The sequence below is a fragment of the Vidua macroura genome, chromosome 2 (genome assembly GCF_024509145.1).
Source record: "Vidua macroura isolate BioBank_ID:100142 chromosome 2, ASM2450914v1, whole genome shotgun sequence".
Lineage (NCBI taxonomy): Eukaryota > Metazoa > Chordata > Aves > Passeriformes > Viduidae > Vidua > Vidua macroura.
In genome coordinates, this window is record NC_071572.1 from 61,489,195 (window position 1) to 61,516,055 (window position 26,861).

Below are 26,861 nucleotides of genomic sequence, written 5' to 3' on the forward strand. Positions count from 1 at the left end.
AATGTTGAAATTTTGGACCTATTCCCTATGAACTGTAGTCATACCCCTGAGAGGAGAAGGATGTTGAGTCATAGTGAAGAAAGGAAAGAAAGAAAAACTGAATGTTTTTTCTATTGCAATCATCCTGGAGGTCAGACACAACTAAGACAGACAGATGAACAACAAAAACACTGGTTAAATAACTCAAAAGGTTAGGTTTTCAGGCATTGGATTGAAACAGTTCAAGTACTCTGAAAGAAAATATGGAAATAAAGCATATTTTCTTTTTGAGTCTAATGCCTGAAGAAAGATTAATTTTAACATTTATTGGTAGAAAGCTTTTGAAGGACTTATACTTAGGCTGTCTGAAGGCTTCTGTGAATGTATGAGGACCAGAATAAAGAACAATGAAATTGCATTACCTTTTGGAGGTGTCTGATAGTGGCATAAAGTAACATATCTTTTGCAGCATGATATAATTTTTTAAAGTACCTAATGAAGCTACTCTTTTGCTTAAATAAATTCTTCTTTATGATCACTCACCTTGCTTTTGCTACACAGAATGATTGCAAAAGTGAATGATGTATTTGTAGACCTGGCTAAGGCTGGAAAGCATACCAAAAGTAGGAAAGAGTACCATGCATTCAAACACTTGGCTAAGTTTTAATTTCACAGCATAAGGTTTTTTGTAGCCTGCTATTCATGTATTGGTTATTCAATGACTTGCCAGGAAAATAGTTTGACTGTTTGACATAGTCACTCTTCTGTTACAGCTTTCAGAAAAGGTGATTTATTTTTCTGAGGTTGTACATTTCCTGATTTTTATAACAGAGGAAAAGTTGACTCAGTATCTACTTCTGTCTAGAACTGCACATTAAAATGTCCCACAACAGAGGATGTTCAGTTTCTAGGACTCATTACCAAGCTGGAACCTCAGCTGAGAAACCAGGGTGATTGCTGGTTTGTTTGTCACTGTGGTGATCCAGTAAGAGAAGGGAGCCAACCTTCACCCATCTGCTGTGTCTATCTGGATTGCCTTCTGTTCTCAAGACTGGCCAGTCAGCTCATCATGGGCCTGGGTGTGACTGCAAGTCATGATGAGTCATGGTTTAAGTGCACAGCTCTACTGAAGGGAAAATGAGGCCAGTTTTAACTCTACTTTTGATTTTATCTCCAGGTTAGTTCTGTAAAAGTCACCAAAACTACTACACACAGCAAAAAGTAGCCTAGTGCAAATCAGACACAGAAGGAGATATTGCCATCAACATGAAAATTAAAAAAAAAAAAAAAAAAAAAAGAGAGAGAGAGAGATAAACCTACAATTCTCTGTAATGGCTCAGATGGCTCCTCAAAACCAGATCATTGGATGATGCACAAACTAGTGGTTGATGCTTGTCAGAGGATGAAAGTTGCTGAAAACAGCAAGCTGACAATTGGAAAGTGCGCTTGCAAATCTGGAACTTGTTATAGAACTGATGGAACTGATTATACAGTGTCATATCATGATAACTAGGTTCTTAGCTGGTTTTTTTTTTTTTTTTTTCTTATGAGGTTTATCTTAGCACACAATAATCAACAAACTTCCTAGTTTTGGTACTTTTCCTCTCCCACCTTTGCACAGCTCAGGATTCACACCTTAGAAGTCTGGTTTTACCAGGACTGGAGGAGACTCACAACCTTTTTTTTTAGAAACCTTTTGGACTTGAGTTTCTCACAGTGCAAGGAGGAGCTTCTTGAAGCCAGTGTCAAAGCTTATCTCAGAAGCACACAGTTTCTCTTCCCCTTTCCCTTCACAGAATCACAGCATGGCTGCGGTTTTAAGGTACATCTGGTCCAAACTTCCTGCTCAAGCAGGGCCACACAGGGCTCAGGACCATGCCTAGACACTTTCTGGTATCTCCAGGGATGGAGACTCCACAGCCTATCTGAGCAACCTGTGCCAGTGCTTGGTCACCCTTACAGTGCAAAGGGATTCTCTGATGTTCAGATGGAGCCTCCTGTGTTCCAGTTTGTGCCAGTTGCCTGTCACTGGATGCCATTAAGAAGAGCCCATGTCCATCATCTTTATATCACCCCTTCTGGTATTTTACCTGCTAAGATCCTCAGCTTTTGCTTAAAGGGGATAAAGCACTAAAGGAAGGCTGAAATAGGCTAAAATGCCTTGTGAAAGACATATTTACTCAACAAAAATCTCTTGTGCTGTTCTTGCATGATTCCAACAATTTTGAGGCATGCTTTTTCACAGACAAACCTGTAAATATCGCTCTTAATGGCAGTGCAGGTCTTGACTGTTTTTTGAGCCTGGGTGCTGTTCCAGCCAGAGCTTACATAGCCTGGGACCTTTTCAAAACAGTCTGCAAAAAAAACCATCAGAAAAAGTCAATGAAGGCTTTTAAAATACATCCTGGATGGTGCAGCAGCCTACAGTTACAGTATGCCTTGGGGCTGGTTTGATATCTGAAATGGTCAAACATATGCTAAGCTTGAGTGCAGTGGTGAAAAGCAGCCTGTGAGTATATTGGTGATAGTTTCTTTGCAAATTCTCTACCTTTCCTGAAATTGGCCCCTATCTCTTGTTTGCAGAGCTCACGTAGGGTTTTCAGTCCCCAGGAGAGACCAGCTTAGTTATGTGTTGGCTGCTTTAGCTCTTGCAAGTATTTGGAAGGTTGAGAAAAAGAAGGTAAGGCAGAGGAAGTGAAGGGCTGCCACATTACCAAAAGGCTGGGAGAGAATCTAATTTTTGTGGGTCCTTCTTTGCCCTCTTACTTCCTGATAAAGAGACCTACAAAATTGAATTTCCTGTAAGGTGATTACTGACTGTTGTTTTGCTTAGGAAATTAATTTTTTCTTAGTATTTCCTGTGCTTCTGTGATTCTTTTCTCCAGTACAAAATCCTCCTCTTTTATCTATCTAGCAAATTCCAGTTGTATTGACTCAAGGACTGTCCCACTATGTAGTTGGTTGTAGTAAGGCTTTGTGTAAGACTATTGTCTGTGGGTGGGTGTACTCCCCAGGAGGGCAAGACCCTTATAGCCTTTCTAAGAGGATGTGACCATTTATAGGACCTGCAGAGCAGTCTTCTCTACCTGCTTCTACCAAGCACACTGCTACTCTTGGGGCATCCAGAGGAAGTGCTTGGCAGAGCAGTCTGCTGCTGACTAACCTCTCAAAATGCCCTGGGGCAGTGATGTTCTCCATGGTGTGTCATACCTGTGCATATTACCTACTTCTCCTCATGTCCCTCCACCTCAGAATGACTTGGAAAATTTGGGATTCTGGAGTTCAGGTGGAGTTTTGCAAATTAGGGTCAACTTGTTTACATCTCTGCTTGCAGCCACGGCAGAGCACAGTAAGGTTTGGACCTGATAAGCCCTCAGCTCTGAGTGCTCCCTCACATGCCTTAGATGAATCAAAATTAGATGTTTTTCTCTGAACATGAATTTAATAAATACATACAGAAATTGCATGTAAATACACAGTAGTGGCTCCGGCGTTACTAATAGATCACAGGGTGTTGATGAGGGTAAACAATACAGGGGCATTTTTAACAGTGTTTCTGAAGCAAAATAACAAATGTAACGGCAGCATTTGGGAATGCGAATCAACTGCCACTGCAGCTGGGAACGTAGGCTTTGGGACTAGCACTTATAGCCTATGTAAGGAATGTTTATGCAAAATTATACAACTCTAGGGTTGTGAGTTGCAAATACTCCAAAGAGAGAGTAAAATGGAATATAGTATGGGCTGAGTCCCTCTTCTGCTAAGACTAAGGCATTTAACAGAACTCATGTACATAAGTAGAAGAGTAGTCCCACTAAGATCTGAGTGAACAAGCCTTTAAAAATCTATTCAAAACATGCCCTGTTCTGTTGCATATCAGGAAATGTCAGAGAAGTGTTTCTCCATCATTCTGATCTGTGTTATTTTAATACTACTTGGCAGTTTCATTGGTGGCACAATGTGATTTAACAAACTGAAACGATATAGCAGAATGAGAAGGAAACTTCCAGACACTAATCTCAAAAAACAAGGAGTAACAGATATTTTGTGTAAAACCAGTTTTGGGTAAATGTACTTGGCGTAATAATAATTAATGACCAATTTCACTATCTTTGGAAAATTACTTTTTTCACAACTGTTCCATATATGAGACTTCTAAACCTGTCTGTCAATATACATTCAGATTAGCTGAAATGTGAAGTGATATATAGATAAAACAGAGTTTGAGGTTCTACCCTTTCTGTCTCTCATTGCTCAAATCTTGCCTGTTTGACTGAGAGAGGTCATGTGTCATCACGGGCATGTTGATTTGGATTAGTAGCTGTTCTTCTTCCAACAAGAAACTTTTAACAGTTTTTATGTTGCCAGCAGTTGTATTTGTAAGGACATGATGACTAAGCTTCACATGTTTCTATTAATATAACGTTGGCTGTCATTGATATCAATACTTGCTGTTGCATGAAGTGAGAAATACTTTTGATAACCACTTAAAAATTTATAGAAAATTCTCAAATGTACATTGCAGTATAGATTTAAAGGTTCTCAGTTGCAGAGGGCAAAGGAAAACTTATTTCTGTCAGGACATGAACAGCCTGCTTGGGTTTTCTTGTTATTTGCCAATTGCAATGGAAATGATACAGCAGAAAAAAACTGCTGAAGAGTCAGTTGTATTTTCTAGGTACTTTCTGGTTTTGAAATAACACTATCGATTATCACAAATGGTGCAGTTTGAATTCAGCTGCTGCCAAGTTTTTACACTGCTGATGCTGGTGAGAATAGAGAAATCAACATTAGAAGCAACTTCTTAACTCATATCTTGTCATTTCAATATTAAATATAAAATTTTATTTAAATTAAATGTCACATTATTTTAATGACATTTCTTAAATTAAAATGTATCTCAAGAGTAGTGTAAAGAATAATGTGTATTGGAGAGCAGTCTGCTGTGATTTACCAGAACAGGTGGATAACCAGAAGGTCGTGAGTTAATGTGCAAGGTGACAACAATGCCACTGGTACTATAAATCCCCTGATGAATGATAATAAAGAATATATTTCTCTCAATCAAGAAAGACAGCATTTTCACCAGATAAACTCTGTGATGGAGATATCTGACAAAGAAAGGCATGATCATAGAATCATAGAATCACAGAATATACTTAATTGGAAGGGACCCAAAAGGGTCTTTGAAGTCCAGCTCCTGTCTCTGCACAGGGCAGCTGCAAGAATCCCATCCTGTGCCTGAGAGTGTTGTCCAAATGCTCCTTGAGCTCTGGCAGGCTTGGTGATAGGACAACTACCCTGGGGAGCCTTCAAGGAGTTCTTCAAGGCTCTTAGTCTTAATCTGAAAGCAAGTGCCCCCCGGGGGAGCAGAGCACACCCACACCCCAGGAACCTTCCAGGGGTTTGCACAGCTCAGCCTCGGCGGGACCTGCTGTGCTCAGTTGCCTTTCCTTGCAAAGGTTACTGTATGAGCTGGGGTCTGTGGGCCCACCTTCACTTCTACCCTAAGGTTAGACAGGGCCTCTAACTAAATAATTAGCAAAAACTTGTGTTGCAAAATGAAAGAGCATATGTTTTATTTGCAAGTATCGCACTTCAGTGATTCTTCTGGGGAGCTCGAAGAAGTAAAATATTAACTGGACTGAAAGGGGAGGGAGGCAACTTCATAATAGCTGGTGTGTTTGAAGCACTACATTTGATAAAGCAGTTCAAACAGCAGCACTGAGCTGGTGACAGAGTAGCACAACTGCAAATACTGCTCTGTGGGAAGAGTTTGGAAATATGCCTGGGTATATCTAGGTATACAAATACACCTGGTTTTCTAAAACTGACCTCCACTTACATTCAAAATGCAAAACTAAGCAGTATGTTCCTTGTTTCTCCTCCTGCACACAGCTTGATCTGCTCCATCCTTTCCTGTTTGACCTGAGCATCTTCTCAGTGCCCCCAGCTGTGCATGCACAGACCAGCCACAGCCCAGGAAAGCTATTGCCTCATCCTGATTAAGTGCAGGACTCGAGTTTTGAGGAGCAGGAGTGGCATTTGCAATGTCCTCAGTCAGTGAGCACAGGCAAAGCCCTGGCCTCTGACAAAATGCAGCTCTTTGCCTTCTCACTGGAAAGAGAGGGAACTTGGCCCCTCAGCTCAGGGCTGCGAATTATATTAGAAAAACAGAAGTATGAAATTTAGGTGGAGAGCTCCAGTACCCAAACACTAGGGTTCTATTTCTTGTTTGCTCTCCCCTGCTCACAAAATTTTGCAAAAGTTGCTGGGAAAGGATCCATTTGCAACATGACAGGATCAGGGTTCATCCTCTGCCTGTGTCCTCTGACTTCTTCAGCCTGTTTTCTGGTGGTGGGGACACTGAAGCTGACAAAACTTTCCATGACATTCCTCTGAGCATTCTTTTAATTATTTTGGTAGAAATTACTAAAAAGCCACAAAATCCAAAACTGCCATTATAGTAAAAGCAAACCCTGATGCCTGGGAAGAATGATGTGCAGGTCTCCAATGATTTTAGAAGGCTAACTAATTACTTTGTTATACTATATTATACTATAACTATATTACACTATATTACACTAACAAGAACTATCACTAACTAAATAACTAACTAGAAAACCCCTGACTCTCTCCTGAGAGTCCTGACACACACGTGGATCCAATTGGTCAATGAACCCAAACACCATCACCAGAATCCAATCAAGCAATCACCTTGGGTAAACAATCTCCAGAACACATTCCACATGGGCACAAACACAGGAGCAGCGAATGAGATAAGAATTGTTTTGACTCTCTTTTCTCTGTTTCTCTCATAGCTTCTCTCAGAAGAGATCCTGAGAAAGCTAAGTCTCTCTCTGTTCAGAGGGTATGTGAATACCACATGCCATCACCAGTTTTCCTTAGTTCTTCTCATCTCCTTCTGATCATTCGTTCTCCAGACATTAGCCTATTTATGTTGATCAAACACTGCTCTTCTGAAGACATCACCTGGATTTTTTTAATCCATATGCACTGTTTTAAGCTTGGAATTAATGAGTTATAAAAAGCAGGGAGCAGGCCATAAAAAATGTGATAGTTAGCTTGGATTAAACTGATCTTTTTCAGATGCTGTCAGAGTTTCATACAACAAAATACAACATATTGTCAACTGCTAGCTACTTTCCAGATCCAAGATATCCTTGATTTATATATAAATATAAATATAAATAAATATATATAAAATAATGAAGCTTCATCCGAAGGGAAAAAATGGTATTTAGGTAGATAAAGCCCTGGAATATCCTTACAGTGAAAACATAAAGTTTAACCACTGATGGAATGAATTAGAATTACTTAACCAAAAACTTCTCTGGAGAACAAATGAGAAGTGCTGAGAAAAGTTTTGCTGTTGTGGGTTGTATTTCAAGTCAGCATGCTCATAGATGCTGTTGAAGTACAAAATATGTTTGCATTATCGGATAAAAGCAGAAAACATGCTTCTATGCAAATGAGTTCCAGAAAGGAAAGGTGCCTCCATATCAATGTCAGAGCAGATGTACCAGAGATAGAGTCCTCTCCCTACCCTACAGGCTGTGAGACGGAAATAAGCTTATACTAGGGAGAAAACCTGTTGCTGTTAGTTAAAAAATGAAAAAAAAAAAAAAACAAACGAGTTCAAAAGAGCATTGAGGAAAAATAAATCAACGAGTCTGTAAGAGATTGAAAAGCAGAGTAATTATAAAACAAGTAGTTATTTGCAACAGACTTTTACAATCAGGGAAAAACTGCCCATTGAGAAAGTTAATTGGCTGTTAATAAATTAAGACAGTTGTGTTTCTACCAATAAATATTTTTTTTTCTTTTAATAAAGCATTGGTGTGGGTATTAAGTTAGTTTTTCTATAGAAAGAGCCATCTGACAGAAGGTTAGAGCAGTTCTAATGCAAAACACAATGAAATGGTTCAATTCAAAAAAAGGAAATGAGAAGCAAAATTCTAGCAGAGAACAGGTAACAGAAAAGTTCAGCCCTGAGAGGGTTAGTAAACAGCATTCAAATTAAACACTTCTGCTTTATCAAAAAGGACTGTTGGCTCAGACCAATGATGGATGGTTAAATTGTGCACAGGGTTTCCATAAATAATTAGGCAGAAAGAAGGATGAAACTGGAACTGACTTCACAAAGTGCATAGCCCAACTTAAAAGAAAATTAGTAACAAGAGTAAGGAAGGAACCACCTAGAGTAGCAACTGAAAAAAATCAAGAAATCAAAACTGAACTTGATTTTTTCAGCAACTGAAAAAATCAAGCCATCCAGATCAGCTGTCCAGAGTGAATGGGTAAAGTGGGCAAAGTAGGTGCAGCAAAGGATGCCAGGCAGCCCAGGCTCTATTCCTGCCTTTCTCTCTCCTTCCCTTACTTCCTCCCTCCCTTCTTTGGGGGTCTGTTCCTGCTTGGTGTTTCTAGGAGTTCCTGCAGCACCAGAGATGAATCAGCAGATGTGTCCTGGGATTTTTGGTCCTACAGATTGGCTCTGGAGAAGAGGATTGGTAGGACATCACTGCATGCTTTTCTCCTCCTGTTCATTGCATATGAATGAAATGGTCCCAAACAGTTTTCCAAGGAAGTTCCAAAAGACCCACTTGCACTGTCACAAAGTTTATAATGCAGATCTTTATTACTCTGCTAAGTCTGTTCTTAAGCTGAGACATCATCAAAACCTTCTGGAGGTCAGAATGTCTTTCTCCATCATGGTCATCCTGCCTTTCTCCAGGATTTCCACTTATTGGAAGAAGCTGCAAGCTGAACCCTGAAAAAGCTCAAGTTCTTCTTGAATATAATTGTCCATACAGTATAGACAACTGTCAGTTTGTGTCTCATACTTCTTCATTGCACCAACACAGTAACATATTTTAAAATTGTAAAATTGTTGCTTCGGGTTTTTTTTTTTTTTTTTTTAATAAGAATGTTTCCATTGTACTTTAAATTGCATTTTCCATTTGGATCTCCTTTTATTGTTGAGTGCACTAGAGCTCTCTGGAGCTGTAGGAGCACTTGCTCTGCATGTTTGAAGTCTTTTTGGCTTCTTCTTTGCTACTTGATAGTGCCTCCGGAGCCCTGATGTCAAAGGGCCACATTTTCTGTTCTTCACAAACTTTGATGCCTTTTACCAGTTACATGAAGAGCAACAGGCAGAATCAGCAGATGAAGTTGTGCAGCAGCCCCTTTGCTCTGCTTTGCAAAAGCTGGAGGTGACTCCATAAGGAAGAGAGGTCACACAAACCTGCTGTGCTGTGTGTGGCCCATTGTGGGGCTTTACATGAGGCCCCAAAGTTCGAGAGAACAATGTCTGCAGCTTCACAGACTTACCATAAGGATTTGAAATTCCTTGTCATCCTGTGTTATGTTTGTGTCTGTGCCATATCCACCTTTCTGTGACTGGGAGAATAGTTTGTTGATAAGTAGTTGGTTTCTGGGGTGGTTTTTCAAGCAAAGCCAGAACAGCATGATGCTGATGCTATTCAGAACCTGAGTTTTAGGTACTTTTTATATCCACACACATGACTCAGAAAACCAGGAGTATCAATCTTAACAGCAGTCCAAGAAGGCACTTGAGTGCAGAGAGCCAAGTTTTAATTAAATAATAGAACCATATAATGGTTTGGGTTAAAAGGGACCTTAATGATCATCTTATTCCTACACCCCTTCCATGGGCAGGGACACCTTTCACTAGACCAGGTCTCTCCAAGCTCTGTCCAGCCTGGCCTTGAACACTTCCAGGGATGGGGCAGCCACAGCTTCTCTGGACAACCTGTGCCAAGGCCTCAACCACCCTCACAGCACAAGAAGAGGGGCATGGAGACTCAGCTGGTGGGTTACTAGACCCCTACATCCCTAAACAGTCAATGCAGAAGGAAAAGACCTCTATCCCAGGCACTTAAATTTTGAGCAAACATTTCCTAGCTGCTCTGGACCCCATTCCCAGGGCAGCATCAGCCCCAGATAACACATGATCAGAGTTGCTAACATCTCACTGGGGCATTTTCTCTGTTGTCCAAGTTCTTGTCAGATGTCAGAGGAGATTTTTATGCAGTCTTAATTTTCAAAGGTGAAGTCTGGCATGATGCAACATGTAAATTTTTGTTTATTTCAGAAAAATAAGATACTCAGAAAGGCCTATTAACCAGTCCCTGAGAATGAAGTCCCAAGAGACTCAGCCTGCTGCTTAAGCAAATACTACTTAGTTTTGAAAATTCAACTTAAACTTCGCAGTGATCAATCTAAGCTCAGTATAGACTCCTCCTCTTCTAACTTCATCCTTTAGCTGGCACTGACTTTTAACTAAAATGGCATTAAAACTGTGTTTAATAAATATTTAAATGAGGCTGGATATATTTATTTGTTTGTTTATTTATTTTTTTTTAATAAAAGTCCTCAATTACACATAAGTAAGGCTGAGACTAGATGAAGATTATGTGCTTCATAAATATTTTGCTTGCAGCAGAGAGATGTTAAGTAAATACTTTTCTTGAAACAGGAAAGTGCATAATCAGACAAAACTCTCCAACTACTGAAATAGTAATTTTGTTTGTTCAGTTGTACATATCATGAAAGGTCTGAGCTCACTGCTATATGACATCTTATAAAGGCACTCAAAGTTCTTTATCTTTTGTAGGCATATCTTTTAATACTCCTGAATAGGTAAAAAAAAAGAAAATAAAAAGTAAAGAAAGGGGAAAGGGAAGGGAAGGGAAGGGAAGGGAAGGGAAGGGAAGGGAAGGGAAGGGAAGGGAAGGGAAGGGAAGGGAAGGGAAGGGAAGGGAAGGGAAGGGAAGGGAAGGGAAGGGAAGGGAAGGGAAGGGAAGGGAAGGGAAGGGAAGGGAAGGGAAAAAGAAGGCAAAGCTTTGGTTTTGATTAGTACTGATTGGTGATTTTGATTAGCAAATCAGAAAAGTAGGAAGAGGTTCAAGCCAAATTTAAAGGCAGTCTTCTTCCTTCCTAGGTCCAGATGCTGGATTATTTTGTGTGTGAACTTGATATATTCTTCCTTCACAATTTATAAAGACTAAAGGAATGGCATTGACAGCAGGAGAGAATAAAATTGTAAGATGAAATCACAAGCAAAATTGTCTGTGGCCACATATGCCTATGTGAAGTGTGCATTTGTGAAGAGAGAGATCTGTGTGTTGAATTGTTGCCAATGCATCAAAGTTTGTAGGAAGAGATGGGATGGAGTTGAGCTGTGGGATGTGGGACGCCCCTGTGGAAGCACCTGGCAGGACAAATAAGCACATGGCAGCACAAAAGAGCACGTGGCAGCACAGAGAGGCTTGTCCCCTCCGGACCCTGGGAGGAGGAGGTACCACGACAGACCCCTACAGGCGAGGAACCCACTGGAAGCTGACAGACGAGTGAACAGCATGTGATCACCCCATAAAGGGACATGCAGAAAGCATGTTGCTGACGTGGCAACATGGGATAAGTCTCATAGTGAGAATGAAATAATAAAGAATAAAGAAACACTGTGACTTGAAAAAGTGTATGAAACCATTCAAAAGAAACCATGTTTCTTTTGAATAAATGATTCAGATTCCCTGCCGGTCTGGATCCAGCTCACGATCACTCACAAAAGTTCTTGGGTTACAAAGTAAATTCAGCTGGGACATATTTTAGCTCTATGTCTTTACTTACCACATGGAAACTGAAAATTTCATTTGCTTATCACACATCCAAATTCGAGTAGCAATTCATAGGAGAGCAGAGGACCCACCTTTAATCCAAGCACTCCTCCTCTGCCCAGTTCCTACATCAAAAGCAGTGAAGTGATATGCGGAATAAATAAATAGACTCCACAACCTGGTGTAGTTATGAAGTGAGTATGTATGTCAGCGCCTGGCACAAGTGAGATAGCTCTCCAAAACTTGTGCCCCGAGCCTCAGTCTGACCCACACCTTTATTCCTAAAGATGTTCCATATGCAATACATTGCACAACTTTTTCATGCATATTCAACCCCTGGCCCCGCCTGTCTTCACCTCTCATGCTAAATAAGTCTACGCCCTTCTGGGCACGCGTGGTTTGCTGTGGTGGTCGTACAGGGGTCTCTCGGTGGTCCTGAGGCTGAAGATTGTGGTCTTCCTCATGACTGAACTTTTGAACTTTTCCCCTCTGTGCGTGCGCTTTTGGTCCTTTGGTGCTTATCTGAGTACGTTTGTCAGTCTTGATAGGCTTGGAGACAGAGGAGCTTCTTTATCTGGGTTCTTTGCCTCCTCTGGTATTGTTCTTTATGCAAGAAGCTTCAGAAATTTGCATTTTCCTATGCCCTTTGTACCAGGCAGAGGTTTCTTAAGTACAAGGTTAAAATTCAATACACAACTCTACAAGCTAAAATATAAATGCTTAATTAATTTTGTTAATTTAACTCCAAAAATCTCTGTTTCATTAGAAGGTGTTTTCTCCAACAAAAGCGTGCCATACAACCACAACTGTAGGAAACATTTTATTTCTCTATCTCATCTTTGAAGCAGCTGAGATCTCCTCTTTCTGGAAGAATAGGAAGGGGTATATGAAGAGAGAGAAAAGGGGGAATGGGGCCTATCTGACAGACATCCATGGCATTTTTGTCCTAGTCCAGTATTTCTGCTATATTTTTCCCAAAACACTAAAGCAAGAGGAGCATTTCTAAAATTTTTAGCAGTATTATGCTGTTAGTCTGCCAGTTAAGAGCTCTTTCTAAATGTATTTTATAGTGCTTTGTAAATACTTGACCTTTCTTCTGTGTTTGCTTGCATTTTTTCTTTATAATCTTTTATAGTTTCATATAATGACCCCACAGAGTCACTTCATATGGGTTGGCATGGCTGCAGTTGTGTGAGTGGGAATGAATATGCTTACTAGGAATGACAAAGAGAATGTTTTGTTCACCACTTCTGCATTACAAGCATCTGACTTGTGTGGCAGCTGCAACTGGATCTAAACCAGCTCATGGTGCTGCAGCAAGATGGTTTCGTATGCATGTTGCCACACAAAGGTCCTCCCTGCTGACAAACGCTGTGAAGATCTTTTTAGCCCCCTGAGAGACAGCTCAATGGAAAGGCCCTGTTGCAGCTCAGTGTTTGAAACCTCCAAGCATGTAATTATATTCCAATGAATCCCAAAACAGTTAAGGTTCAAGCTGAGGAACTGGTCTCTCTGGCCTCAATCCAGCAAAACACTTCAGTGCATGAATAAACCTACTTTGAATAGTCCTATTGGCAAATCAGTGGGAACTACTCATTGCTTCATGTTAGGAATATGTTCAAGAGATTTGTTTGATGTGGCCACAGTGCCCCACGGTAAGTGCTGTTTGAACCAGAATCTAAATCCAGTTTACCATGTGGTGCCTTTTTGACGTTACTGATTTCTTACCAGGCAGTCTTGCTCATTTAGAATTGGACACCTTCATTTCAAAAGCAATGTTAAGCACTTTTAAATGCCACTTTCTCATGATAAACATTCAGAGATTATTTCCTTTAGGACAGTAATATAGTGGTAGATTTACGCTGGCAATCAAACTGTGAATTGAAATTCCTTTGAACAGAATTTACAGGATTAGAAGAATATCATAAACATCTGAAAACACTGCACATACAGTCATACTCAGGAGATACAAAGGTCTCAAAAACTGCCAGTAAAAACGGTGTCTTTGGTAAAATCCTTCTTGTCTTTTGTCTTCATGTCTCACCTTTAAATACAGTGTAACTAGAATTTTACTTCTTACCATGTTTCAGCCAAATGACAAAACATAAACCTCTTTTTATTAATTGAAGGTGAATTCTGAAGCAGCTAAAGTTGAAGACCAAACTTAGTAGCATGCTTTTTCTGCTTTTTTTTTACCTTTCAGAATGTTCTAGGAACCCAAATTTTCCAGAAACAAGTTTGTTCAAGTAGACTGTGGGATGTGCCAGAGCCACTAAATTCATTACTGGTAAAGCAGTTCTAGTATTCCAGCACAACCACTTTGGGTCGTTGAAACTCAGACTGTGGTTGGAACCTTGCCCATGCATTAGGACACTCTTCTGAAGCCTGACACTTCCCCTATTCAGATTACTTAACCTAAATACAAAGAGAAAAATAGGAAGAGAACACTCGTGTTTTCTTTTAGAAATGGGTCACTCATTAATATCAGGGTGTATGAGATTTAAGGCATATTCAAATTTACCAGCAAAAAAAGAGGCACATTCATCAGTTGTTCTGTACTGTGTTATTTAAAGCATATTTGACTCTTAGTTATTGTACCATTAAATAAGCACTGCAAAGCGCCTGCAGTTGGTCAGTACTGTCTAAAGCCATATAGGCCAGATTTCTAGGTATATAAATTCAGCTGAACTCCAAAAGTAGTTTGAACAAACAGAGATTTTATCATATAATTGATAGAATCATAGAATCATCTAATGGTTTGGGTTGGAAGGTATGGGTATTCTCAGTTCAGTCAGAGAGAAAGAGAGAGGGTTTTCTAACCAGGAGAGAGCCTGAGAAACAGTTGGGAAGGAATGTAAATAATTATCTATTTCTCTCTTGTTATTCACATTGTTTAAAGATATGTCTTGCCATCATGCGTCATTCAGAGCACACCAATGGTGTGAGATGTTTTTACTTTAAGACCAATGAAATTAGTCTGCATGATGTTCTCTATATATAGAGCGGTGCATTTGAAATAAATCAGTTTCATTCCTTGCCTTCTAACTTGGAGTCCTTCTGTTCCTGTCCTGCCTCAACAGCAACAGGAAGGGACCTTAAAGATCATCCAGTTCCACCCCCTTGCCATGGGCAGGGACACCTTCTGCTAGACCAGGCTGCTCCAAGCCCCATCCAACCTGGCCCTGAACAATTCCAGGGATGGGGCAGCCACAGCTTCTCTGGGCAACCTGTGCCAGGGCCTCAACCACCCTCACAAGGAAGACTTTTTTCTGAATATCTAATCTAAACCTACCCTCTTTCAGTTACAGTAATAATTTTTAATTATGAGCTCTCTTAGCTTTTGAAGGATGCCAGAACTCATGTAACTTGGGTGCTCCTGTTAGGTGCTGTTCAGTGTTAGGTGTTGAAAACTACACCTCCATTGAAGTATCTCTAGTACCTTAAAAATATGGGATATCACTCTTTGGGTAGTTTCAGATGTGATCAGATGACAAATTTGTACATGGATCTTTACCTAGTTATATAAAAAAATCATTTGCTATAAACAAATAAAACTCCACTTGGACAAACATAATTGTACATTTTTTAGGTATCTCTGCTTTGTAATAATAATGTCCCATTACCCACTCAGTCAAATGTAAGGGCCTGTTCCACCAACGTAAATTAGTGAGAGCTATTTGAAGGGTTATAAATAGATTTAAGCACAATTTTAGCAATTGTGCATAGCTGGATGTAATTTATATTAGCTGGAAACTGTAATGTGGGCAGTTTGGGGTTTTTTGCTTGAAAGAATACTCCGTTTTTGAAATTATGTCAAAAATAAGTGTTCACATTCTTGGCACAGATAATTTCATCAGAAAGTACTTCTTCATATGTGAATAGCTGGCTTTTATATTCACAGCCATGGAGGGAACACCTTGAGTAAGTCTATTATTTCAAACAGCATTCACAGAAGTATGTCTGAATGTGCCTCTGTCTTCCATGAATATTAACACTGGTATTTTTTTGTGCTGACATCTAATCAGTAAACATATATACTGATGTACTTGCAGGACAGGAATACAAAAGGGTCTGACCACAAGACAGTCAAGTTTCTTAGCAGATAATGTTAAATAATGCATTTGCTTCTGACTGCTTAAAAAAGTTCAGAGTGGTTGACTTATTTCAGCTGTCCAAACACAGCAGAGGAATGTGGGAGTCAAAGATCCAGGCTGGGGAGAGCACTGTGATGAAATGGCTGTGGAGAAGTCTGTGGTCACAAGGTTGGGTTGTGCTCGGATGTTTGTCATACACTTCTAAGAAAGTTACAAGACAGAGGTGAAAGTTTTTCGATCACAGAACATCACACTGCTGCTATTCCTTCATGTGGGAAACTGGGGATCTAGTTCATAAAAGTACCAAACTCTACTTGTGCAGTGAAAGCAGCAAAAGACCATTAGTGGGGCTGCAGTTATTTTAGTACTGAAGTGCTCTGGCTTCAGTGCAGTTTTTACTGTACATAGGCTATTTATCAAGGTTTTATTTATCTTTAATGCAAATAACAGTAATTGGCATAAAATTGGGCTCAATGACCCTTATGGGACCCTCCCAACTCAAGATCTTCTATGAGTCCATGAAGAACCATCTGCAATGCTCTGACATCTGTATCACATCATAACTCTGTTAATTCTAGACAGAGTTGACAAAAACACTACCTTAACAAAGTAAATATTCCAGTATAAAATTTTAGTGTAAACTAGGCTTGGAAAAGTGTTGGGATACATCCAACCAAAAGCTTCTTAATGCTGAGCTAAGGACAACAGCCCATACATTCTATCGACACAAGCCATAAGCAGCCAGAAAGCAAGCAGTTAAGGCAACAGCTCACTCACCAGTTCCTCTTGCTAGCTGTACCTACTTCCTTTTCATCACTTAAAGTTCTCATATCACTTAACTCATTCTAAGCACCCAAAGCACAGTGGCATCTGGCTGCACATTTGTTACATCAGCACACACATCCTCATTTCATTTCCCTAATTCCTGTATTAAAATTTAGTATAAGATTCAGACAAATAACTAAATCTACAGACCACCTACTCTCATATTTTCTAACCAGTTCAAGGAAACCAAGCATGTCTCACAGCAGACACCTAAAGCCTGGGGAGAATTCCTTGCTGCCATATACCAGCACCAAACAGCAAAATATCATATGTAGCATTTGGAAACCACCTTGAGCACATGGTGATCATCAGACCATGTCATAAGGTTGTCAGACAACTGGATCTGAGCTCTAGGCTGACACTGCTTACTCAGTGGGGATTGATTGTGGTCGGGGGATTAAAGGAACTGGGGTTTAGAAGGGGGAACTGATAATTGGTGTGTAGAAAAGCAGAGTGACTCATGTGCTAAACCTTGTGCTTTCTACAGAATAAACCATGCAGTGGAGGAAGCCTGGGTTGAGCATAACAGTGATTTGTGAATGGTTGTTGTCTTTCATTCATATGGGTATGAGTAACACATGACATTACTTGTTAGGAGCACTGAAGAACCTAGAGGTGACTGGCACTGTCCCAAGCAAGGTAGATTTTTCATTCTTATAAAATAATCTATTTTGAATTTAAAGTGTCAGCCTCACAGTTTTGGTGTGCACCTGAAAGACCACCTTGATACCTCCCAGTTTAACATTTCAAAACCAAGCGACTCAGTGAAGGAAATGGTGAGATGGAGGCTGCCCCTCCCACTCTGCTTTGCTACCTTCCCTTCCTCCATAATGTGCACCGTGGTGCAGTCATGCAGTTGGTGTCTAGTCTCGTCCAACAGAAGTACATCAAGATGAACAACAGGGCCCAGCTTTTTGGTACTTGTTCAGTCTTAGTCTTTCATTGCTGCACACCTTCCAGGCCTGAAGACAGTTAATAGTTTCATTGTGAGTTTTCCAGGGATATGTATCACCATATCATCCACGCATCTGCATGCCATGACATTCCACCAGGAGGGAGAAGACCCTCAGAGCTGTGGGTGCATGTTATGCAGTTATGACTGTGGAAGTATGAAGATGGGAGACAAAAGTCATGGCAGCACCCAGGTTTTGTCAACTCTCCTCACAATCCTGGTGGACAGGGCCAGTGCTCTTCCTGTTACATCACTGCCTGGACCAAACTTCCTTTCCCTACAGCCCTATTCTTCCACCATTGCACATCTTGTACCCCCCATAGAAAGAGAGGCAAGACTCTTCCAGACAAGTCTCCCCTGTTCCTTTAGACACTTCCACTTTGTGTCTAGATCAAGAAAAGATTTTTAGATAGGGAAAACCACCAAGTGTCTTTGTGATTATTACTGTGACTAGCTCATTTCTGCAAGATGTCCTGTGACTGGAAATGAAGCAGAAAGGGTCACGTGACAGAGCTCCCCAACCACACAACCCAAAGGAAGGCTGAGAACACCTCTCTGTCCCACCTGTCCCCACTGGTAACAATGTGTAATCTTTACAAAGGCCTAGATGATGGAAGCCTCTGGTGGAAGGTCACACACTTCCAAAGATCATTAATTCACAAAACCAGACAGAATAGAGGTAATCCTGAAAAGGGGAACTTTTTTTTTTAAAAAAGCACCGAACTCAAACTCACAGCTCCTCGTCTTCCAGACTTTCCAAGTGTCAAGTCACCCTTGGCTCTGGCTGTTTCGAGACTGCATGAGTCATATCCTTGCTAACTGGAAGCCTTATACTGAGTTTGTTCAGCATTCTTTATGATGGAAGGAAGTTATTTAGCAATGATAGAAAATGGAAAGCACAGGTCTTGTTTTAATTTTAAACCCATGTACTTCACTATGCCTTAAGTGGTTTGAAGCAAATGCATTTACCATGGTGGTGGCATGCTTACTTTTGCTAACCTGAATAACCTGGATAACAGCAAGAAATACACTTTGTCTGCAATACAACTGCAGTTGTCACAGGTTGTAGTCACGTTATAAAATTGAACCTTTCATTGGTACTTGATTTCAAAAACTGGCTTCTAAGATTTTGAACTTCTAAAACCATCTTTGAAATAATTGTATAAAACTTGTTTGTTTTTATAGTGTTTTTATAGTGTGATAGCTACAACAGGACTTAACATGCAGACCACTTCAACCAGAACACAAACCATATTGTCTATGTGGAAAATACAGGATCAGTATGATAAATGCTTTATTAAAAAGCCTAATTTCAGCTATTTAGTTAGCAGAGCTCCACTGTATCTAGAGAAAAACTCAGCATGTCAAAATTGGAGACTCACTGAATGTGAAAATAATTTTCCACTATTATGCTCTTGATAAAGAAATCAAGAGATGGATGATAGATACAGCAGTTACCTCTCAGAAGGTTGTTTCAGCTTCCTTTACTCTTTTCAACACCTGGATGATTTTCTGCATTATGTTGACTATGCTACATTTTAACTTAACTTGCCTATGAATATTTTTGGAAAATTCCATTTCCCTACCTTCTTGCCTTTGAATCCCGCTTCCCCAAATATATTTATTTTTAAAAATAATTTTCAACACACACTTTTTCATCCTTGGTACTTCTGTATCAGTTTTACTCATTTGTATTGCGATACAATTTCTCTGAGTTCCTGCTCTCAGGCACATGAGCATGCATGCAGGCAAATATGTTAATACAACGCTATTATTTTTACTTTCACCATAGCTAAAAGCAGGAGGAAAATTTGATTGCACACAGTTACAGTCCAAGTTGAATATAAATATTTGACTTAAATTAGTTTGGGATGGTTTAAGAATTTCATATTTATCCAGGCTTGTAGGCTGGACCACATCAAAAATTTGGCATCTGCACATCTGTAAAATATTTCTTGAATTCTTCTATACTGGTCAGTGCCTACAGGTTAGGATAAACATACTCCCAGACTATTGCCACAAATGAGGCCCAGCTTTCCTTCTCCACCTGACCATGGCTCTCCCTCAGGCTTTTCTCCCAGCATATGGTCTGTAGTTTTTTTGATATCTAAAGCATAGTGACTGCACTTAAATAGAAAATTTCAAGGTGAACACAGTTATTTGTAAGTAAAGGTCTGCTGTCTGATCCATTTGCATTCAAAGCCAGTCTGTCAATAAACTAATTTTATGTACTTTATATAGTTTTCATTGAATTCACTGAAATCATCCCACTGGATGATGTTTTCAAGGCTAGATGGAAAAACATTTGAGTAAAATGACAAACTATTTTAAAATGAGAGTTCTCTTGTTCAAAACACATAAACACAGAAAAAAAAGGACATTCTAGCTTCTGTGGCGTTCTGTGCTCAAAGCAAAGCTCTAATTTCTCTTCAAGTTATGTTTCCCAATAGTACAAAACTCAGACAAGACTTTTCCAGCACTTCCAGGCCCAATATTCCAAGTGTTTTTTATTAACTATGTTTTCTTTTCTTCAACTTCCACAAAGTACAGTGAAAATTGGATCCTCAGATAATAAGGAAAGAGGAATAAATACAGTGTTACACTGCTTGGGGAGCATTCCAGCAGGAAGCACATGCCTCAGGAGTGGTGATTTCCCAGGTACAGCAGGAAGCAGTGCCAAGTTTGGATGCTGACATTGCCCTGGTGGCTCACGAGGAGAAGTGGAAACAAGGTTGTCCTCTCCTGCTACCTCTTCATGCTCTGCTGCTGCAGTGCCAGTGCTTGGAGTAACACAGAGCCAGTTTTCCCACCTGTGCTGCAGGGAATACTGTAGGCAGTTAGCACAGATAAATTACAGGCAGCTTATAATTAATTTTTTGTCCCCTTTGCTGCCAGGAATTGTTCTGATTAACATGAAATTCCATTTTCATTATAAATTAATGATAATAATCAAAGCTAAAGTCCTGTGCAAATCTTAAGTTCATTGTTTTCAATTACTAAGACACATTTCAATACTAAGAACACATTAGGTTGTGTGCTCATGAAGATGTAACAAGCTGCATCTGACAAGCCGAGTTTAAAATACAAGATGATTTGAGAACATTCAGAACATAAAAGGGCTTTTCTACATCCACTTTTAATGAAAAAACTGCTATGAATAGAAATGGAAGCATAACAAAGATTTTTAAGTTGATCTAAGAAAATACAGGGAAAAATAGAGCAAGTAAAACTGACATTTTACTTCCCAGTTATTTGTGTATCACAGAACTACCACCCCTACTTACAGCCACTTATGTTTCAAAATAGACCAGAAAATAAGAACAAAAGATCCTCACAATAATTTTATTGACATAGTCTCAGTTGGAACTATGATGAAACTATGATTCTTATATTAATTTTTCATTTCTTGCATGCCAAAAAGTGCAATAAAAAGACACTCAAGTAATCTTTACACTTAAGGAAGGGAAGTTTGATCTCATCTGTTTCCATTTAATTTTATAACTTGCAAATTATCACTGGCAGTGCACTTGTTTGATAAAAAATGATTTTGTTTTTTGACAAAAAAATGATTTTGTGCAGCTTTTCAGATTTTATATAACAGTGTGAAGTTGACATGAAGTATAGTTTTTTACTAGTGAGGACATCTGCTTCAAGATAACTTCCAAACACTTTACGCATGATGAAAATAATTTTAAAAGAATTTACCAAACTAAAATTAACATACATCTATTCCATATATTAACATTGTCCCAGTCCTTAGTATGATCCAAATTTCTAACACAGAGTCTATTTATATAATTTTCTAGAGTTTCCATATCTTCTTAAATTGGAAGAAATATGTTTAGAAACGAAACCTGATCCACTAGAACATATAATGGGGATAGATTAACTTCAATTACATTACTTGAAATAAAACATCCATTATATAATGGATGAAATATCCATTATATTAAGCTACTAGGTGGCAAGCATTAAATAAAATTCAGACTTCTACATACTCTGTATCTGTAGTAAAGTGTTGTAACATATTAAACAGATCTTTATTTTAAAATCTCTTTCCAGCACAGGACCATTCCTGTAAGAACTGCCTCACACGAGCTAGTTGGGAGTTATGAGGAGCCCTGTCTTTTTTGGTACTGTATCCTGAGCTTTTCCAGTTGCTCCACACACTGCGTCTGGGCCAGCTTCAGTGTTCGGTTCTCCTCTGTCAGTTCTGCATACTCCTTAGCCAGCCGAGCAGCATCCATGCTTTCTTTTTCCACTTGTTCCAGTCTGGCAATCAGCTCCTTTCTGATGATTATGAAAAAAACCCCAAATATTAAAAATGGCAGTAGGCAAAAATTTGTTGTCCTGTGTTAGGTCAAAGGTGGGCTGTGTGTTGTTAACTTACTTTTTATTACTTGAACTTGTGTGAAACAAGGACCTAGAAAATTAATTTTTTAGAGTCATGTTTCTTCCCTTTAAAAGACTAAGCTTCCAAAATCTCAGACCAAGCCTGAAAAATGCTGTGTTCATGTGTCTGTTCAGCAGAAGAGAAGGCTTTGGGGAGACCTTAGAGCCCCTTCCAGTACCAAAAGGGGATCCAAGAGAGCTGGAGAGGGACTCTTGACACAGGTGACAAAGCAAGGGAATGGCTTTAAACTGAAAGAGAGCAGGAAATGGGATATTGGGAAGAAATTCTTCTCTGTGAGGGTGGCAAGGCCCTGGCACAGGTTGCCCGGAAAACCTGCAGCTGCCCCATGCCTGGAAGTGTTCAAGGCCAGGTTGGATGGGGCTTGGAGCAACCTGGTCAAGTGGAAGGTGTCCCTGCCTGTGGCAGGGGATTGGAACTGGATGAGTTTTAAGGTCCCTTCCAATCAAAACTATTCTATTGATTGTATGATTCTGTGATCTCTAACTTCAGTAAGAGTTGAGCACACAGTTCACTGTGGAGAATCAAGTTCCTAGAGATGACTTGTGAATACTTTGCCAGAAGAATAACAATTAATTTTTCTCTCGATACCAGGTATCATTGAAAGAGAGTGAGGTGTTTTTGTTTGGTTGGTTAGATTTAGTTCTGTGAAGTGTGGCTGGTTTCCTTTTCTCTACTACAAACAAATCCAGTAACTAGTAGGCGCTGAATCTGAGCTACATATAGTGTTTCTATAACGTGTTTAGACTCTGATCTTAGCCCTATTGCTGAAGAAGAGCTGCAAACCTGACCCCTCCTGGTCCTTTTAAGTACAGACACAAGAGGATTTAAGCTGTGACTACTTCTGGATGGAGTCACACAGTGCCCTATATTCTCAGAGCTGGCCAGGAGCTGGAGTTTCCTGTATAGTATAAACTGAAGTTACCTCAGCACAAGTTAAGATAAAAGAGGTCTTAAAACACACTGAAGGCATGAGTAACTCATAGAGTATCTAATTGCTCTCCTCTTAGTCACCCACCAGGCTAGCCTGGCCTCTGGGTTTCCTTTTCCCTTTAAGTCAAATATTCATCCATTACAGGAAATCTCTTCTAAAATGTTCTTTTGATCATTCTATCTCAGAGATTAGTTAATCTTTTAACTGTTCATAGCCCTGTGACTTTATTTCTCAGTCATGTCAAAACAGGGCTTGTAGATCATCAGTGGGAAGTTGTTAATGCCTTCATAGTGGATAGATTTCACTGCAGTCCTTAAAGGAGCCCACTTGTCAGGCTAGACCAGTGCTTTCAGACAGGAAATTCCTACAGATCAGCAATTCTATTCCCACAGGCCAGATATTCACAAAAAGATAACATTTCTGTGTTTGCTGATCACTTATGTTACTCGTAGCTGAAAAAGCTACCTCATAGAGCAGCAAAACTGTAAATCTGGCTTTTGAAAAACACTTCTGTGTGGCCTTGAATTAGGTTCAAGTTAACCTTCCTCCGTCTTTACTGCAGCTTTCAGTGATAGCAGAGTTTGTCCATGGTTTAGTTGACTGTTTACAGTCATGGTTACTGCAGTTCAAGGAGTTACAAATTAGAGCAGACCCATGGTACTGCCATATCTACCAGCTGTGCTTCTCATAGATTAAAAAAAAAAAAAAGAAAAAAAGAAAAAAAAAGGAGATGAGTTAGCTGCTGTTACAGAATTTTTAAATCAGCCAAAGAGGCAGCATACAGGCATCCTCCTATAAGATAGCTTTGTTTTATACTACTGAGGTAAGGCAGAGCAGCTATGCTGCAGCAAAGCCTCTTCTTTTTCCTTTCACCAGGTGACAGGTGCATTCAATCAGGCCTTTGAGAGGAAACATCAAAAGAACATTTTTACCCAGTAGAATTGTGTTTACATTTAACACAATATAGCTGTACAAGTTTTAAACACAATAAGCCACTAACAGGTTCATTTCTCTCTGTCTGGGCTGCTCTAGATAACCAGTTTTCACAGAAGTCAAGACAATCTTACTAGACAGCTCCTATTCATGAGCCTGAAGCCATGGAGGAGTGATTTCACGTGAGAAATACATTCAGGGACAATGAGGTTTTACAGCTCCAGATGCTTGGGGTTTTTTTCTTTGTTTGTTTGTTTTTGTTTCCCCAGTTTCCCTGGACTTCCTCTGGAAGACTTTTATCTCTGAAGACCAAATGAGAACGTATGCAGTATTTCTTTGCAATTATTCTGTGGCGTAATGTTGGACTGAAGGGCTAAATTAAGCTCTTTCAAATTACAGACTGTTAAATCAGAAGTGTCCAAACAAATTAATTCAGAATCATTCTTCCTTACTTTTCTTACATTCATGAGCTTTTTGAAAGGGAGATGCAGTGGACACACTATTAGGTAATCAGCATCTTAAAAGCAGGTAAACCTTTTCTGTGGGAACTTTCAGTATTTGAAAAGGAATGGTACTGACTATCCCGGACTTGAGCCAGGAGAGGCACAGACAGACAAGGTGCAAACTCAGACAGCTCTAGTAATGAAGGTCAGCTCTGATTTGATGACATTCTGTGCAGGCATGGCTTTCATGCCGCTCACCAGTAATATTCAAGCAGCACAGATAACTTCCCTCCCCCCTCCCCAGGATTTAGATTTGCTATCAAACAAATGATAAATGCATTAAAATCAAAATATACTCATTGCTGTACTCCACACTCTTGGACCTCCCTCACAGAAAGCAGTTTCCTTGCACTGAGGTAGTAAAATTGCCCGCTTCTGAGTCAGCAGAACCCACTTAGTCCTTTCCCATCAGGATCAACACCTGTTTATGGGATAGGGTGATTTTTCAGGCTAATACTGTCAGCCTGCCACAGATCTAAAATTAGAGTACCAGGAAATTGCTAAATGTTATGAATGGTATAGTTTATGAAGCTCACCAAAGGATGAGGACAGTAACTAACATTTACATCTGATCTAATCTAAGATTTGAACTTAGCTTTTAGAGGTTAAAGAACACCATGCTAAGCTCTTGCACCATCTAGACTTTGTTGTGGATGCTTAATAAATAGAAGTAGCACTGTGTAATCTGTGTTTTCTGTTAATGGTTACCCCAAGTTTAAATATTAAGAGTATTGATAAGGTAGTTTCCAAACAAGTGCTGAGGTACTCAAAGCTTTGAGACAATCTGTAATGTGTACTTGAAGTGTTCTTTTTTGGAGAGGGGTTCGGGAGACAACATTAGTGATTTGCATCATAAACCCATAAACCACAAGCAGGAGAAAAACATAGCATTGTCTTAGGGAAATTATTTCTCTTGTTCTGGCCTTAATGACTAAACATACAGAGAACAGAGCTCCTCAACACACTATTCTGTATTTATTAACACTCTCACTGTATTTATTAACAAGGAATAAATACAAAGAAGAGTGACAGACTAAGCAGATAAACCTGTCTGGAGATAAGTGTATTTAGAGATGAACTTGACACAAGGAAAACAGTTTCCAGAACACAAACACTCAGATTTGCCTTTTCCCCACTGTGTACAAGGTATTCAGGATCATGCATCTGTGGCAGTGCAGTATCTTCTCCAATAACTGGTGTGTACTGGTAGCCGTAAGGTCATTTTCTCTTCCCACATTTGGCATGCCTTTCCTATCAGGGGGAATTATGAGACCCTGCAAGGTAACTGCTGTCTTGAGGAGATTGTCCTTGCATAAGTCTACTTAATAGTAGACGAATTAATAGTCTAATTAATTTAAAAACAACACCATTAAAGTCTGCTCTAATGTAAATGAAAATGTGTCTCAGATGCCAACACATAAAAGGCCATAGAATGACATAATAGTTTGAATTGGAAAGGACCTTCCAAAGGCAAGGACACTTCCTCTAGAAGAGGAGGTCTCTCTTTGTATTAGAAAAGCTGTAATTTAATTTCTAGTATTTGGCAAGTAACATATATTTTGCATACACGTGAGATGATGAAAAAGCAGGTCTAGAATGGGAAAATAATAGAGCTAAAATGTTGCCTTTAAGGTTTACACCAATCCTTTTCTGAAGTATCTAGAAGTTTGAAAACTGCTTGTCTTCACTGTGTTGGGAAAGACACTCAAGAAACAGTGTACCTAGAGATATCCACTGGATTAAAAAGCACAGAAACAGTCCTATGGTCATGAGAGCAAGCTAAAACGTATGAAAGGCTCCCACAAAATTAAGCAGTCATCTCCACTGCCTGTCATTTGTCAAGAGGGCCACAGGGATTCTGGATTTTATCATCAATAGCGTGTCCAGCAGGACCAGGGCAGTGACTGTTCCACTGTGCTGGGTACTGCTGAGGCCAGACCTCGAGTCCTGAGTCTAGTTCTGGTCCTCTCACCACCAGAGAGGCACTGGAGTGTGTACAGAGATGGGAACAGAGCTGGGGAAAGGTCTGGAGCATCAGGAGCAGCTGAAGAAGCTGGGGGGGCTCAGCTTGGAGAAAAGGAAGCTCAGGAGGGACCTTTTCACTCTCCACAACTCCCTGACAGGAGGGTGCAGCCAGGTGGAGGTTGGGCTCTGCTCCCAAGGAACAAGGGACAGGGAGAGAGGAAATGGCCTAAAGTTGTGCTAGGGGAAGTTCAGATTAGATATCAGGAAAAACTTTTCGATTTAAAGGTTTGTCAAGCACTGGAATGGGCACTGGAATGGGCTGCCCAGGGAAGTGGTTGAGTCACCATCCCTGGAGTAGTTAAAAAGCCTGTGTGGAGGTGGCAGTGGAGGACACAGTTTAATGGTGAAGAGGGAGGGGGGGCTGGGTTGGTGGCTGGACTCAATAATCCTAGAGGTCTTTTCCAATCTTAACAATTTTGTGATTCTGTGTCTACTCTAACGTGTAAAAGAAGGAAAAGAAATCATATCCATGGCCAAGAAAATGAGTGATCCTAAATCAGGTGGTGATCAAATGATATTTTCTGTAGAGTGATATTAGAATTGTC

At 39.9% G+C, this 26,861-nt stretch overlaps 2 protein-coding genes across 5 annotated transcripts in view; both read right to left on the reverse strand.

Moving 5' to 3' along the window:
* The window catches only part of BACH1 (BTB domain and CNC homolog 1), a 32,897-nt gene extending 30,583 nt beyond the window's left edge, over window positions 1–2,314 (reverse strand). The window contains exon 1 of one of the 2 annotated variants that reach the window (XM_053972104.1): window positions 2,231–2,314. The gene's annotated coding sequence lies outside the window, so the exon portion shown is untranslated. Of the gene's footprint in view, window positions 1–1,590; window positions 2,015–2,230 lie in introns of those variants that run through there. The other variant, XM_053972105.1, reaches the window with a different exon arrangement.
* The window catches only part of MAP3K7CL (MAP3K7 C-terminal like), a 107,146-nt gene that overhangs the window by 41,728 nt on the left and 38,557 nt on the right, over window positions 1–26,861 (reverse strand). For 2 of the 3 annotated variants that reach the window (XM_053972119.1, XM_053972118.1), the window contains exon 5: window positions 20,479–21,800. The exons of the other annotated variant lie outside the window; for it this stretch is intronic. In XM_053972119.1, coding sequence (XP_053828094.1) covers window positions 21,620–21,800 — 181 coding nt within the window. In that variant the 3' untranslated portion in view covers window positions 20,479–21,619. Of the gene's footprint in view, window positions 1–20,478; window positions 21,801–26,861 lie in introns of those variants that run through there. 3 annotated transcript variants of the gene reach the window in all.